The sequence below is a fragment of the Engraulis encrasicolus genome, chromosome 17, assembly GCF_034702125.1.
Source record: "Engraulis encrasicolus isolate BLACKSEA-1 chromosome 17, IST_EnEncr_1.0, whole genome shotgun sequence".
Taxonomy (NCBI): Eukaryota; Metazoa; Chordata; class Actinopteri; order Clupeiformes; family Engraulidae; genus Engraulis; species Engraulis encrasicolus.
Window position 1 is genome coordinate 22313914 of NC_085873.1, and position 17012 is coordinate 22330925.

At 44.2% G+C, this 17012-nt stretch overlaps 1 protein-coding gene across 1 annotated transcript; it reads right to left on the reverse strand.

The window, feature by feature from the left end:
* Positions 1–7660: 7660 nt before the first annotated feature.
* On the reverse strand, positions 7661–13019 carry LOC134466949 (GTPase IMAP family member 4-like). Its single transcript, XM_063220876.1, has 2 exons — positions 12995–13019; positions 7661–8529 (listed from the first exon to the last, which is right to left on the reverse strand). Exons 1-2 carry the CDS (start codon positions 13017–13019, stop codon positions 7661–7663), a joined length of 894 nt encoding a protein of 297 aa, XP_063076946.1.
* Between the last annotated feature and the right edge of the window lie 3993 nt (positions 13020–17012).

Genomic DNA, 17012 nt, shown 5'->3' on the forward strand with positions numbered 1-17012 from the left:
GAGAGAGAGAGAGAGAGAGAGAGAGAGAGAGAGAGAGAGAGAGAGAGAGAGAGAGAGAGAGAGACAGACAGACAGACAGGCAGAGAGAGAGAGAGAGAGAGAACCAGATAGGCAGAGAGAAAACCAGAGACATACAAAGTAAAGGCATTAGGCAATAAACAAGGCCAACATTACAGAGGCTGGGGCGTGAGTTCATGACAGAACCCCCCCCTCAAGGGACGGCTCCAGAAGTCCCAAGGAAGGTACCACCAAACCGGGCGGGTGGAGGGTGGAGCCAGTGGAGGGACAAGGCAAGGCAGAGGCTGAAGGACGGGCAAAGACAGAGGCAGACGGACTGGTCAAGACACAGGAAGACGGAGGGGTCGAGACAGAGGTGCGACAGGTCGAGACAAAGGTAGAGGGACAGGTCGAGACAGAGGTAGAGGTCAAGACAGAGGGACAGGTCGAGACAAAGGTAGAGGGACAGGTCGAGACAGAGGTAGAGGTCAAGACAGAGGGACAGGTCGAGACAGAGGCAGAGGGACAGGTCGAGACAGAGGCAGAGGTCAAGACAGAGGGACAGGTCGAGACAGAGGCAGAGGAACAGGTTGAGACAGAGGCAGTGGGACAGGTCAAGACAGAGGCAGTGAGACAGGTAGAGACAGAGGGGCAGGTTGAGACAGAGGCAGTGGTACAGGTCGAGGGATGGGCAGATGCAGAATTAGGCAAAACACAGGACTGGGGAACATTGACAGGAACATAAACAGGAACCTTCACAGGCACAGTGATGTTGACGGTGACAGGAACGAGGACAGATAAGTCACAGAAATGTTCACAAAAACTGGTGCAGGGAAAAGGGTCGAATGGACATCAACATGGACTGGGACTGGGACAGACACCGGAGTCGGCACCAGGACACGGACCGGGACAGGCACAGGGATAGTGACAGGCAGAGTCAGGGGGATCGTGACGGGCACAGGAATAAAGAGGGGCTTATGGCATTGGTGAGTAATGGGAGAAGGCTGGGACACAGGGGGCGGAGCAGGTTGGGACATAGGAGGTAGGATAGACTGGAACAAAGACGAAGACTGGAAGGTGGGAGCAGGATCTGGATCGGGGGCAACTGCAACGGGATCAGGGGAGGCGCCAACGGGACCTGAGACGGGGCCAACTGGATCAGGGGCGGAGCCAATGGGATCGGGGGCGGCGCCGGCAGGACCAGGGGTGGAGCCATCAGGACAGGGGGCGGAGCCAACGGAAACAAGGGCGGCGCCAACTGGATCAGGGGCGGAGCCATTGGAACCAGGGGCGGAGCCAACAGAGCTGGGGGCGGAGCCAACATGGACGGGGGTGGAGCCAACCGGGCCGGGGGCGGAGTCATTGGGACCGGGGGCGGAGTCATCGGGCCGGGGGCGGAGCCAACAGAAACAAGGGCGGCGCCAACTGGATCGGGGGCAGCACCAACTGGATCAGGGGCGGAGCCATCGGAACCAGGGGCGTAGCCAACAGGAACGGGGGCGGAGTCATCGGGGCAGGGGGCGGAGTCATCAGGAACATGGGCGGCGCCAACTGGATTGGGGGCGGAGCAGTCAGGACCGGGGGCGGAGCCGTCTGGACCAGGGGCGGAGCCATCTGGACCGGGGCCAGAGACTGGTTCACAGACGGGCTGACCTCTCGGCGGCGCGGGGTCGGGCTGACCTCTCGGCGGCGCGGGGTCCGGGTGACCTCTCGGCGGCGCGGGGTCCGGGTGACCTCTCGGCGGCGCGGGGTCGATGCGACCTCTTGGCGGCGCGGGCTCGGAGTGACCTCTCTGCGGCTCGGGGTCTTCAGGGGCAAAGCCAGCAGGATGGCCGGCATCGAAACAGGCAGGCAGGTTACCGGCTGGAGGGCTGGAATCAGAACAGGCAAACAGATCGGCTGGAGGGCCGGAATCAGGACAGGCAAACAGGTTACCGGCCGGGGGGCCGGAATCAGGACAGGCAAACAGGTTACCGGCCGGAGGGCCGTAATCAGGACAGATAAACAGGTTACCGGCTGGAGGACCGGAATCAGGCCAGGCAGGAGGGGCGATGGCGACCATGTGAGGAATCTCGCCCGTGTTGGGGGTTCCAGCCAGGTGGTTGGCAGCGGGGGTCTCAACTGAGGTGACCACGCCGAGCTCCGGCTCTGGATCCGGTGACACGTCGGGTTCCGGCTCCGGCTCTGGGTCAGGCGGCGCATCAGGCTCCGGCTCTGGGTCAGGCGGCACGTCAGGCTCCGGTTCCGGCTCTGGATCAGGCGGCGCATCAGGCTCCGGCTCTGGGTCAGGCGGCACGTCAGGCTCCGGTTCCGGCTCTGGATCAGGCGGCGCATCAGGCTCCGGCTCTGGCTGTGGGTCAGGCTGCAGGTCAGGCGACGTGTCGGGCTGTGAGTCACGCAACGCGTAGGGCGTCGCATCGAGCTCCGGGTCGGGCGGCGCGTTGACAATGGCTGTCTTGTCCTCAACTGCCAGCAGAGCCTGCAGTGACTCCTCTAGATGATTCATGTTCAGCTGAACACTGGTTAGTCCGAACTGCAGGAGCCATGGTCTTTGCAGCAGAGTGTTCTTAATAATCCTCACCGCGACCAGCTGCCTCTTGGTGTCTCCACAGGTGTGGATCTCTGGCGACATCCTGTCGAGGAGAAGGTAAAACTCCTCCAACTGTTCAAAGCAGACGGATATATGGGGTTGGTCAGTCGAATGGGACCTGGTGGGTGGTGACCGGGCTGCGTCGGACTGAGCTGGAAGGCAGGCTGGCTTGGACTTGCAAGTCGGTGAGGGCTGAATGGACAGACAGGCAAGCTGGGGTTGACTGGGCGGACAGGCAGGCTTGGGCTGGTCAGGCAGATAGGCAGGTTGGGGCTGGAATGGCAGACATGCAGGCTGTGGTGACGAACAGACAGGCTGGTGGTCCTCCAGAAGGGCTGTTGGACGTTTCTTACGGCGCCGAGTACGTCTGGACTTTCTGGAACGTGGCTTGGTGTCCTCCATCCAATAGTCCTCCGAATCGGACCAGCTCCACCAGTCTTGGTCTGTCTGAAATGGAGGGAGAGGTGAATGCTGACCAGCCAGCCAGTCTGGAGCTCCTCCGTGGTGGACCAATGCCGGCTTGGTCTGCAGGTAGCCCACATGGATAGGTGCAGTCCTCTCCTTAAGACCTGCTGGGTTCTGGTTTGGTGGATTCATTCTGTCACGATTTCAATACCAGAGAACCCAAGTGCAGGCAAGGATGGATGAGGAGGCAAGTTTCAAGGTTTGGGGGTGGATTTTAATAAACTCAAAATTGAATGGCAAGAGCCAAACGGAAAACAAAAACCCACGAGGGGGAAAACATGAAACAACACTAAATACACTACAAACGAAACACTTACTACATTCAGGGGGTTGGAAGTCAACAGATCAACACACAGAGGTTCGGGCGGGTTTGACAAATGAATCCACAAGGAACAGCAGAAACACCAGGGTAAAATACACAGAGGGCAATTACAGAGAATGCACACGATAGGTAGAACACAACAGGATTCAGGTGGTTGACGAGACAAACGGGGATACAAACGAGACACAGGCAATCAAGGACAATGAACAGGTAACAAGACAGGTGAAGACAATGATGGGGAAGACAGGCAAAGACAACGATGGGCCAAGCAGACAATGACAAAGAAATCATGGGCAACAATGGTTGCGGGGCAGGCAATAGAACCAGATACATACAGGGGAAGACAATCAGAGAGAGAGAGAGACAGTAAGAGACAGAGCGAGAGACAGACAGACAGACAGACCGACCGAGAGAATCAGACAGGCAGGGAGACAGAACTAGACAGGAAGAGAGAGCGAGATACAGAGAGGGAGAGAGAGAGAGAGAGAGATACAGAGAGAGAGAGAGAGAGAGAGAGAGAGAGAGAGAGAGAGAACGAGAGAGAGAGAGTAAGAGAGAGAACGAGAGAGAGAGCAAGAGAGAGAACGAGAGAGAGAGCAATAGAGAGAACGAGACAGGACCAGACAGAGAGAGAGAGAGGGAGAGCGATAAAGAGAGAGAGGGGGGAGAGATAGAGAGAGAGAGAGAGAGAGAGAGAGAACGAGAGAGAGAGCAAGAGAGAGAGCGAGACAGGACCAGACACAGAGAGAGAGAGAGCGAGACAGGACCAGACACACAGAGAGAGAGAGAGCGAGACAGGACCAGACACACAGAGAGAGAGAGAGAGAGAGAGAGAGGACCAGAGAGAGAGAGAGGACCAGACAGAGAGAGAGAGAGAGAGAGAGAGAGAGAGAGAGAGAGAGAGCGAGACAGAACCAGACAGAGAGAGAGAGAGAGAGAGAGAGAGAGAGAGAGAGAGAGAGAGAGACAGACAGACAGACAGGCAGAGAGAGAGAGAGAGAGAGAACCAGATAGGCAGAGAGAAAACCAGAGACATACAAAGTAAAGGCATTAGGCAATAAACAAGGCCAACATTACAGAGGCTGGGGCGTGAGTTCATGACATATGCAGACATTAAACAGTGTTACATGCAGAAAAGCTCATTCTATGGACCTAGGAGACATGTGAAACTGTCCTCTGATTACAGGATGGAAAATATTTAATCCTTTTTGAAAATTATGGAGTCATGCACCCTCCAGGTTATATAGAAAATGAATACTTCAGCTTGATTTAGTGGTCAGTCTGAAAGACAGCATATACGATGGTAAGGGGGTGCAGAGGTGACTTGGTTAGGGTCTTCTTACTCATGTAGAGCATTAAAATGAATGTTGAATGATACATACATAAACAGCAAACATAGCTACCAAGGCATTATATTTTGGAGCACCGCCTTTAGGTATTGTCCCCTAATGATGGCAAATTTAAATCTCTACTATGTTCCAACAGTGTGGTTCCATCATAAGAGTAAACAGGTCACAAAATTGTTTTCTTGCAGTCAGGATATGCCCATATTAAGCATAAAAAAGGTAAACAAGTTGAAGAACACACCTATCAGTTGAGCTGCTGAAATCATGTCTCGCACATCAAAATATCTAATTTTTGAATAAAATTATGCCATCAGTCAAAGTATTTAACTGTTCAGTCTCATACCTTGTGTTGTGTTTAGTCGTATCTAATATAAAATGCATTTTATTGGCCCTGTCCCAACTTTTTTGGGATTTGTTGCAAGGGTGAAATTTTAAATGATCACATAATTACCTCAAAACAATAATTCTGCTTCACTTTAACAACTGATTTGTTGTCTGTACATAATGTTCTACCTTGTTAACATATTGAATGTTTTGAAAATGCCAGCTTTTTGATTTTATTCACAAAATACAAAGTGTCCCAACTTTTTTGGAATCCGCTTTGTAGATGGTACATTACCTGTACACTCATAACTGTGAAAGAAAAATGTCTGCACACTTAAATCATTTTTTTTCCTTTTAATGAAGCTAAGACCAAAAGCTTGGCCATGTAAAGAAGGAAAAAGATTTAAGTGTGCAGACATTTTTCTTTCACAGTTTTCATCTTTGTTTTGCACCTTTTAATCGAGAGTGCGGTGTTATTTGTTTTAATACACATTATATTCATATAAAGACCATTTATCTGTTAAAAAGGGGATGTTGGTGTGGCAAACTAAGGTTCACAGTATAGTTCTTCCATTTCTGCCTGCAGTTATGGACTGTTTGCCACACAAACTGATAGTTATAGGCATATGTTCTGATACTAGAGTCCAGTGGCAGGATTATCCGGAAGTACTCACTGCAACCAGAAGATGGTGTAGATGTTACAGCTAAGGCAGAGACGTATACATAGAGAATCCTCTCACATGATAGCCTGATAAACCAGCCTAAATGTGAGACCGGAGTAATTTAGTCTGGTCCCGATGAACGATACCTTGGACGATTGCTGATGAGAACAACCTGTTATTTTTTCAAACCATGCTGGCGCTCTGACCGATCTTTATAAAGGTGGTATCGATCTTTGCCGTTGATGTGCTTTCCCAACGGTGTTGCAAGCTTTGTCGTCACTCCCTCAAAACCCTGCCCGCTTTGATTCAAAACAAATCTCTGCGTTGTAATTGGTTTTGCCAGACTCAGGGCACAGTGTTCAAAACGTTCTCAGATCCGAGGCCGAGGAAAATGTTCGGCGCCCGGCGGGTGGCGCTGGTTTACCAGGCTACTCACAGGTTATGTGAGAGACAATATTATTAGCTGTTTCCAGACTACACATCATGTTGACAAAAATGTTTAATACTAACAATGTATCCTGCGAATATGCATAATATTAACTGTATCAAGAACATTCTGTTTTCATGACAAGGTAGAAATTATACTATGAGAAGTGTGATGTGGTGTATTCTAGAAATAAAGAGGAGACAAATTGTAGGCCTATAATTAGCAGGAGCGGGTGTACATTGAAACTTTAATACATGTTTACTTATGTATATGGTTTATTACAGCAAACAGACAGAATAGAAATACAGTTACAAACATAAATGCGTCTTAAATGTGAACTTTTTTTTTTTTTTAGTTGGCAATCACAGGACTTTAAATTGACTCAAAAGCTAAAATGTCCTATGGTGTGATGGTAAAATCTCCACTGGTGTGACACAACAAAGGACAAACAGCTCACACCAAAGGACTATATATTTGAGAAATAGCTTTCAACACAACTGGTTATAGATAATTTGTAGTTTGATGAGATAAATATTGTTTATTCAAATTACGTATTCCTTTATTGGCCATTTGAAGTTATTGATGCATTGTTGATGCATTTGCTGTTGATTTTAGAGACTGTCAAATGATGGAATGGAATTTCATTAATGGAGCTTTGAATTGAAGCCATGAAATATAGACCTAAAGGTAACAGTTCAAGGAAAGACGAGTAAGAGAGTATAGAGAAGTGATGAATAAAATATGCTGTGGAGAGCTCAAGAGTTAGGATAATTGTACTGTCCACCTTGAGATACCAAAAATACTCTGGCCACTACACACTAAGGTTAAAAGATGTGACAGTCAGAGCATACCCACAGAGGGTGAGGTGTGATGGTGATGGTCATGCCAAGGTCACACTTGAGTGTGAATTGACCTAAATTTGTCAAGCAGTCACATCTGATTGCATACATAAAAATACAAATATCTAAAGAATACAGCTCCCAACCTTGATGCCATAAAACAAGTGAGAAATGCAAGATGTAAAGGAAAAAAACTCTTCACATATTTGATTACCACCATCCTGTTGCCTTACGCCAGACCCAGTTCACAGCTGCATATAAAGTCTGTCTTGCTCCTCCCTGTTTCTCCATCTCAGTCTTTTTCATTTTCATGGTTAGCATCTGCTTGAGTCTCTTAATTTCAGTATTTTTCTCCTCGAGTTGCCGATTGAACTCACTGTGCCTCTTTGCATTTGACAACTGGAGTTCAGGCAAGATGATCTTCATGAGGTTCCGCTCAACTTCAGCCAAGGCCTCCCTTTTATAGTTTTCCTGCATTTCTTCAATCTCTTTCCTGTGCGCCTCCTCCTTCTCTCTCTTCTCTCTCTCCATCTCCTCTCGCAGACGTTGCCTTTCTTCCTCTGCTTCAGCCCTCTGTGCAAACACTTCCTTCAGCTGTCTTTCCAGCTCCTGCCGTCGTTCCTCATTCCGCTCCTCCTCCAGCTCTCTCTCCAGATCAACGATCTTGATCTCAAGAGCCTTAATCTTCTCATCCTTTTTCCTGGATCTTTCCCTCCATTACCCTGACACACTCCTGCAACTCCTCCTCGTGTTGTTTCATGCACTCCCTCTCCTCCCTTTCTCTTCTTTCCTCTCTTTCTCTCTGGATCATGCGTTCCATCTCTCTCAGCTGATTCTCTGCCTCCAGATAGGTCTCACTGTTGTAGAAACTATCCTTCACATTGTGGTCTACCAAATCCTCAATTTCTCTTAGAAGTCCTTCCACCTGGTCACTACTGTCATTCTTGCTTACATTCAGAAGATGCCACCTGTGTCCACATTTCTCAACCACTTTCATGAGCTCCTGACATCCTGTGGTCAGCTTCTCCTCCATGGTCTCTTCAGTTATTTCTTCTCTAGAGGTGAAAAGAATCAGGGTGTGCTTCCAACTCATCCCTGCAAATAAGTTCTCAACATACTGAGTCAATGCTCTAGCCTCTGTTGTGATATCTTCGACAGGGATGACAAGTATGAAGACATGTGGTCCAGGAGCTGAGAGCTGCATACACAGAGCCACATCCTCCCTCAGTTTCCCCTGATGAACTTCAGGACTGAACCAGTTTGGAGTGTGCACCACATTCACACGTCTATCGCACACGCTCTCCTGTTGGCTCTCACTGCTCTGGTTCTCCGAGAAGGCTCTAGTCTCACTGCTGCCCACGCTAATCTCACTCTTGGTGCTAGTCTCACTGCTGCCGCTAGTCTCACTGCTGTTGACCGTTGTATTCCCCAGTATGGCGTCTTGTGCTGCCTTTTTCTCAGCAGCATTCCTGCCCAGCAGCACCAGCCTCAGCTCAGGCTTGGGACCAGCAGGAGTCTGTGAGGCTCCTTCACTGGTCTGGTCCTCTGTAGATGACACTGCAGATAAGACAAACAGAAAGTTTTTCAGAGTTTTTTTCTCATGTACTGTATTCGATTTGTAGAATGGGGATTTACTAGAAATTCTATCATTTTGCTGTTAGTCCACTGCATTTTGCATGCTGTTGCAATTTTGTCAATTGTTAACCTCTCAGATGAAAAATGGAATGGTAGCCAATCAGTGTAAGCAACACATTAGGCTACATGCAGTGTTATTAAAGATATTATACTAGATTATAGCTATTATAGATATTTCTGTAGACCAAAAAAAAATCTTAACTGTCTGGCTGAACTGGATCCATGCTCCTCTTCCTCCTAGCTGCAGCTGAAGTGGGAAAAAGTCATTACTTGTATTAAACAAAATTGTAGTCCTTGAATGAGTACTTTAAGTTAGGTTCATGTATGTATAGTCTATGTATGTATGTATGTACTGTATGTATGTAGGCCTACATACATACATACATACATACAGTATGATTTAAGCACATTTACCATCCTGAAGCAGCTGTTCGAGCCTTTCTATCTCCTTCTGATCTTTCTCTCGTTCATCCTGAAGGTTTTTTATATCCACTTCATATATTTCCACTGATTTTGTCAAAGTTTGGATTTCCACATCCTTTTCTTCCATTTTCTTCAAAACTTCACTCCATTGTGTCAAACCTTTTAATGACAATGACAAGGGCTTGAGATCACCTAGTTAACTGAAATGTGCCTATGACAGAATAAGCTATTGATATTATGTATACAGTATATTTAGGTTTCTTCTTTCCATTAACGTAACATACAGCATGCTAATCACGCTGAGCTTTGTTTGCATTTGTCAGTTGAAATTAGGTGTATTTATTAGTCTGTATTATTGGGGAATACTGATTCTTACCAAGATTTTTGGCAGATTCCTCCATTATTTCGTTGTCTTCTTCATGAACACAGGTTCCTTCTAGAACTAGTCGAAAAGAGATGAGAAACTTAGTTTTTCATGTTATGGTGGTGTCTAAACCTACCTCCATCTAGAGAAATTGGTGAATTAAAAATCTGCCATGGGTTTTCAATGACCAAAAATCGGGAACTTCTGGAAACGTGCAAAATACTTCATACAAAGGATGTGCTAGCCTACTTTAAGCCTAGTGTAATTTTACTGTTATCAATGAATTATTAGGCCAAGGCTTGTAAGCATGTTCAAACTTTTTGCACAGAAATACTATCACAGAAATACTTTTGCACAGAAATATAATGCTTGCCTCTAGTGGGTTCAACCCCACTCCAAAAGGTTTTAAGTATATGCATATTCATTACCACAGAATTGGAGAATTTATTTCAAGAAAACTATACTCCCCTTTCTTCCAAGGTCAGATCAGAACTATCAAGGTGGACTTCACTACCATTATCACTCTTAGGAAGAATACACTTAATTAAAATGAATGTTCTCCCAAGATTTCTTTTTCTTTTTCAGATGCTTCCTTGCTCGCTCCCAGATGATTTTTTCAAGTTGATCAATAACTCTTTTTCAAGATTTATTTGGAGTAATAAAAAACCTTGTGTTAGTCTCTCTACTCTTATGAAGCCAGAAGCCTTAGCCTTCAATACTAGCCTACTTTTGGGCTGCTCAAACAAGGAACCTAGTCTCATGGATAGCAATGAGACAAGAATCGTTGTGGGTGAATATTGAGTCAAAAATAGTCGATACTTAGCTCCCTCATATTCATAAATCATTTTGAAAAAATTAAGAACATAGGCAAGTGTTTTACTGTCGTTAACACTTAACAAACTTGGAAAAAGTGTAGAAAGAAAATGGGAATATCCTTTGGTACCTCCGCTCATTCACCTATATTTCTAAAGCCAGACTTTAGATCCCAAGCTACCTTAACTAATACAAATCAATGGACTAATCTTGATACAATTTAAAAATGTGTTAAATATGGATCTATTATGCAAGATTAAATCATTCATGGATTTAAAGTTACAGTTTAAGCTCCCATAAGCTATTCTTTAAGTAGGCTACTTACAACTAAGAAGCCTTATTACAACATTTATTAAAGAAAGGCAATTAAGGTTTGAATTATCGGAAATAGAGGAGTTGCTATTTTCTTCAGAAACTTTAAAAGGGAAAATAAGTATATTTTACAACCTTATGACAAGAGAAGGCCCATCATCATTTGTGGGGTTGAGATAGACATGGGAGAATGATATAGGGAAAATATTTTATGATAATGCATGGTTAAATATTTCTAATAACATTCATTTCCCCTTCACTAGCAATAAAATCAAAGAAGCAAATGTCTAATTTATTTGCAAAACCTACTTAACCCCTTCAAAAATGCACAAAATATCGAAAGACATCACAGCTGTTTGTCAAAGATGTGATAAGGCAGAAGGGACGTTCACACACATGTTTTGGGATTGTAGTGTTAAAAAACTTTTAGGGCTCAATACATTCATTTATTGAAGTAGTCTTGGGTAGACAGTTCGAACCTACCAGGAGTCTATATCTACTTAATGATACAAAGGCCTTAGTCCTAGATCAGTCAAAAAGAAGAATATTCATTTTGATTACTTATTTTGCAAAGAAATGTATACTTTTAATTTGGAAAAATGCATTACCCCCATCTTTTAAGACTTTTGTGAACCAAATATCTTCTTTTTTGCCTTTAGACAAAATGACATTGGAGCAATATAACAAAGGCTATCTGTGATGAGTTCTGGTACCCTATAATTTCTGGTTTGAACAGATAGATCCTTGACATGACGCTGGTATTCCACATTATGAATAATAATAATAGTAATGATAATAATAATAACAATACTAATATTAATACATATTATGTTGGTTATTAAATATAGCCTATGCACATTTTGAGATTGAAAGCAATGCCCTTCGTACACATCTCTTTTTTTTAATATATATAACGTAGCCCTATTCTTTATCTTCTCAATGTGTGTGTGTGTGTGTGTGTNTGTGTGTGTGTGTGTGTGTGTGTGTGTGTGTGTGGGTGGGTGTTGGTGCATGGGGAAATAATAATTGAAAAGGACTTGAAAACTATATGAAAGACAAAGAAAATGTGTTTGCATGGTTGGTCCTTTGAAATAAAAAGATTTAACAAAAAAAAGACATACTATCACATTAGATCTGACCAGTTCTAACCTGGCCATTTTCTCTTTCAGCACAAATCATCTGGGTCCATTGATGATAGCTCTAAGTATGGCATCCTAACATGTACCAACGTGCCATATGCCTTAATAGTGCATAACATGCACTTACAACTAGGAAACACTAGAGGATAAAATTGAGTCTACCCACTTTGTACATTGGTCTGTACATTGCTCGGCATGAGAACTATTGTGAGAAAACTGAAATATCAACTGAACAAAACTGAATTTGATTAAAAAAAAACAGAAAATAAAAAATAATCATCATAATAACAACTAGAAATACACTCTCTGAGAGTGCAGACCTCCGCCAAGGAAGTTGTTTGACAGAACATTTGACTATGTTAAACCCTTCTTCAAATGCTGTACCTTCAATGTTGACTGCAATTCAATTCACAGCCTATATAAACTGAAGACTGAAGTCCTAATAATTATATGAGCAATAGAATCAATTGCTAAAGCATTCAAAGTACTTACTTGGGCAGATGGCAAAACTCTTACCTATTCAAGGGAAAAAAGGAAATGGTGTCACATGAATAGCAACCGAAGCCCCTAAATGCACGCCGTACCTCCTGTGGCACGCTGTAATAGACATTAAAAGTTAACTACTATAGTACTACACTACTATGACAGAAAACGGGGCCTTTAGTAATACATTACGACTTGGTAATTGCCATTCTGGTAACAGCTAATTTATAATGCCGTGGGTGCATCCCAATATGTGACCTTGCCTCCTCCACTTGTGCTTGTCTCTTCGTCACGCCTCCTGGCCCCTCCTCCGTGGAGAAAACGATAAAGTTTCCCAGCTGTCAGCCTCGCCACAACAACTTTTGAGGGACTGTTTTTCATTCACCATCCCAATTGCAAATGAGAAAAAGACTTTACAATTGAGCTTTTGCAAGATATTGAAATATACTGCTGTTGTCAGTGATGTCATCATGACGAGAAGCAAGTGGAGGAGGCAAGTGGAGGAGGCAAGGTCGCATATTAAAACGCACTCTGTGTCGTAGAACCTTGAGAAAGGTGTAAAGTAAGGTCTGGATGCAATTTTTTTGCATATATTGATAGTTTAGGGGCTGCAGATGCAGAATCTGACGGGTGCCGCTCAGGCACCCTTGAGCATTTTTTTTAAATGACATAATAAGCCACGCCCACACCTTCACTATGGGAAATAAGCCAAAAAATACATAAATCATTAAAATATGTCATGTTTGGTATCAAATTAAACCTCTTGATGAGCAGAAATCAGATGTGGTAACGTCTAAAGGATTCCATATAGTCCTCTTTTGTCACCAATGAAAAAAAGGCCATTTTGGTGTACTCGGGTCACTGCTGTAGGTCTCCATAGAGAACAAGGAACAAGGAACAAAGAACTCAATCATCTGAACAGAAGTTAAAAATAACAAGGAAGACAACTCTGATTAGAGACAACAATATGTACACATGGCCCTAACATTTTAACATGTAACAATTATACAATATGTGCACAGTAAAAAGTTACAAGGATTTCAAAGTAATTTACTGTGAAATCTCACAGTTAATTACTCTGATGTTCTGGTACACTATGCTACTGTGATGGTCACACGGCACACAGCAAATTAGTCTGAAATCATTGTATCACTTGCCATTTCTCACCTAACTTGCACATCACAGTATTTTACTGTGCTCTTCAAGGATAACCAGCATGCCAAAGTGATAAACTAGGAAACATCACAGTAAACTACTGTGTGGGCGGAGTATCTATTGAATTATTAGTGCATTGGGGCACAACTTCAGTCAAAGACAAGTTGGGCTCTTCATTACATCACAACTTTCATTGACATTTTCAGCATATTATTACATTCTTAATGTCTTGTGGTATACATGTATACACCCATCATCAGTTGACTACTTTTTCCCCACTCTCTGTCAAATAACAGAAGAATGAGCTTATATATATTGGGAGATATACATGACCATCTTCATGACGGTGGGAATATGGTCATTTTTCTTGTGTACCACTTTAAATAGTACAACCGCTACAATAAACAGGGAATATAACAAGGAGTAATATTTTGAAGCACACTTAAGATATTCCTTCTAGATAAATGGCTCTCCATAAGTGCATTGCATGATGGGACACGATCTGAAGCCCTGATGACTAAATAGTTTGCTGTAAATGTCCATGAAGTGTCTGAAGGCCCAGGTTGTGCTATGTGGCAGCCTTGGCCTAATGGTTAGGGAGGTGGACTTAAGTTCAGTGTGTTGCAGGTTCAAATCCCTCCAAACCCTACATTGCCCTAGGGACAGCAACCATTATTGTATATTTGTATATCACTTTGAGTAAAGGCGTCAGCCCTCAACCCAACTGACATGCCTTCCCATTGAACTTTCGCCCACTTCAAGTGTGTAACAATATCTTACTGTGAACTCACAGGGAGTTACTGGCTACTAATTGCATTCATTTCACAGTAACATACTGTGAATTCGTCATATCACAGTTAACTACTGTAAAGGCGTCAGCCTTCAACCCAACTGACATGCCTTCCCATTGAACTTTCGCCCACTTCAAGTGTGTAACAATATCTTACTGTGAACTCACAGGGAGTTACTGGCTACTAATTGCATTCATTTCACAGTAACATACTGTGACATTCTGCCATAATTTGTTACTGTGAAATCCAGAGAGACCTTTCGTCATATCACAGTTAACTACTGTGCTGTTATAACAGGTGTTTTGTGGCTCTAGGCCATGATTGGGTGCACTATGTGGCTGCCTTGGCCTAATGGTTAGGGAGGTGGACTTAAGATGAGAGAGTTGCAGGTTCTAATCCCTCCTAACCCGGCATTACCCTAGGGACAGTAACCAATGTTGCATATCTGTATGTCACTTTGGGTTGCTCCTGGCCATGATTGATTGTAATTACTAATTGTCAGGCCTAATTAGAAGAAGGTCTATGATTGGAAATGTTGCTGGTTCTGCTTCCAATAAATTAAGTTGCAACCAATGTGCTACACAAACACTTTTTTAAGGCACCTGCTAATGCCTTTGTCTTGGATGTGCACGCCAAAACTCCAGCATCCAATTTTAAATCAGAATATTGCCACCTAGTAAACAAAATTAGTCTATCTTGTGAAGTGCCATTGCACAATTGAAAGTCAAATGCTGCATGACATGATTGACATTGCCTACCATCAACCAGGAACAATGGTAGTGCCCAATCAATCTGTCAATTAGTACCTGACCTCACTTGAGTACATAGGACTGTTACAAGTTCATTGAATTACTACCTGCTGCTGCCACATGCCTGATTACTCTGGTCACATGGTTAACTTTCACCTCTATATAAACTCAGACTGTCACAATAGGTGCATTCGAGATGTGTCAACGCATGCATGCGCATTTAGACAGCAATGCACCCTGGATGGAAAATGCTGCATGACGGTTAGATTTCCTGTCAAACTTCGAAATTTCGTCGACGTTGCGTTGACGAGGTGACATGTCACATGGTGTAAAACTATCGCGGGATGAATGCGGCTGCAGTCAGATCTTGCAACCTCTGCAGTTGCTTATCCCCTTCAACGCTCGTCGGCGGACTGCCTCCGAGGTCACGCGCCCATGAACTGGTTGGTCAACAACTCACTCACGTGTGTATATGGGTCTTGTCTCACACCTCTACACAAGTTTGCGCAGGTCCCCAATTCAGCTCCTCCTCACTGCCTGTCCCCCCACTCCTCACACGTGGTGTGTTAGTAGAGCAAACCGGTGCGAGCTCATCGTCTCGTTCATATTTGTGGCCGACTGCAAATGCGCTGTATTTAATAACACCCACATCGTGACAACAAGTTCTCGCTCACATGGTTCCGTCAACGTTGGTCGACAGCAACAAAGTCGTATGGGCTTAATGCTTGAGTTGCTTGCCTAAATGACTGGTTCGCTGGCTCTCTGTCCGGCTTGTTGGTTAGTGAGCTAACTGACTGACCAACTGACTGTTTGTTGGCCAGCTGGTTGGCTGGCTAACTGACTCTTTTGGTTGACTGTATGGCTGGTTTGTTAGCTGGCTAGCCATACAACTGACTTGTTAGTTGGTTAGCCGGCTCTTTGGCTGGCTAGCTGACAACTGACTCTCTTGGTTGGCTGGTGGACTGGTTTGTTGGCTGGCTAGTTATTTAGTTGGTAGTGAGTATTATGGTGCAGGTATCTTTTTCGGTGTGTTGCTTACTTGATTAAGAAATTTCAGGTCTGTCTAATTATGCTCAACCAGAGTATTCTATGCACACTGGTTAATGAACTATCATCCAGGAGACTACAATTGTCAAATGGTAATAATATTGCACATACTGCAGATACTTCAGTTTCTCTGTGGTTATGGATAGTTCGGTCTATCAATTCAAGAGAGCAGTGTGATGGACTGGTTCCATGCCACAGTTGTCTCAGTCATGGTGGGGAATGGGAGGTGCCACAATAACATGGTAGCTACCTCTTTTGTGGTGATGAATGGAGGGGCAGGATCATGGTAGTGTGGGTAGGGTGACAGTAACTTACTGTGGTGTGGCCACAGTAAACTACTGTGAGAAATCACAGTAAACTGTGAGGATGGCCACAGTAAACTACTGTGAAATGAATGCAATTAGTAGCCAGTAAGCCACTGTGACATCACGGGAATATTTTTTACTGTGTGACATATATGTGTTTGGTCAGCAGCTCTCCAAAGGAGAACTTGGAGATGTGCACGTTTGATGTGCTCAGCTGCACTCTGTGTTGTTGGTGGAAGACTTTTTATCTTTGGAGGATCTCTCTTTTTGCTGAACAGCATGCACCTCAAATCACTTAAATGTCCAACTATCTTTCCAGAGTAGAGATAAGATAGGACATCCATACCTGCCTTCATCCATTCCTGTTCTTCAGTTTCTGAGTCTGTGAATGACTTCAAATTTAGCTCACACTTGAGCATTGCATTGATAGCTGATGTTTTTCCGTTGCCAAACGGGAATGACACAGTATCACAGCCCGACAATGCATGAACAGCCAGCAGGTCATAACATTTGTCCCCTAACCTTGACACGGTGGCATTGATGTCAATCACTTTGTTGTTATATTTCCGCATAGAAATTTGTGTTTGAGGTTTGTAATGCCAAATGAAAAACAAAAGGAGCACAAAGATATCTGTGTCATCAGCCAAAATCTGAATGTGTTCCTTTTCTGGCAACAACTCCAAAAGGTAACTGATAATTTTGACATCAGCCTCTTCGTGGTGGTAGGCAGTGTTGTCTCCAATTAACTTCAAATTTGCATCAGTTTCAATGCTGCACAAGTACTCTATGAGAGCTGCTTTGTTTTTTTCATTTTTCATGATGAC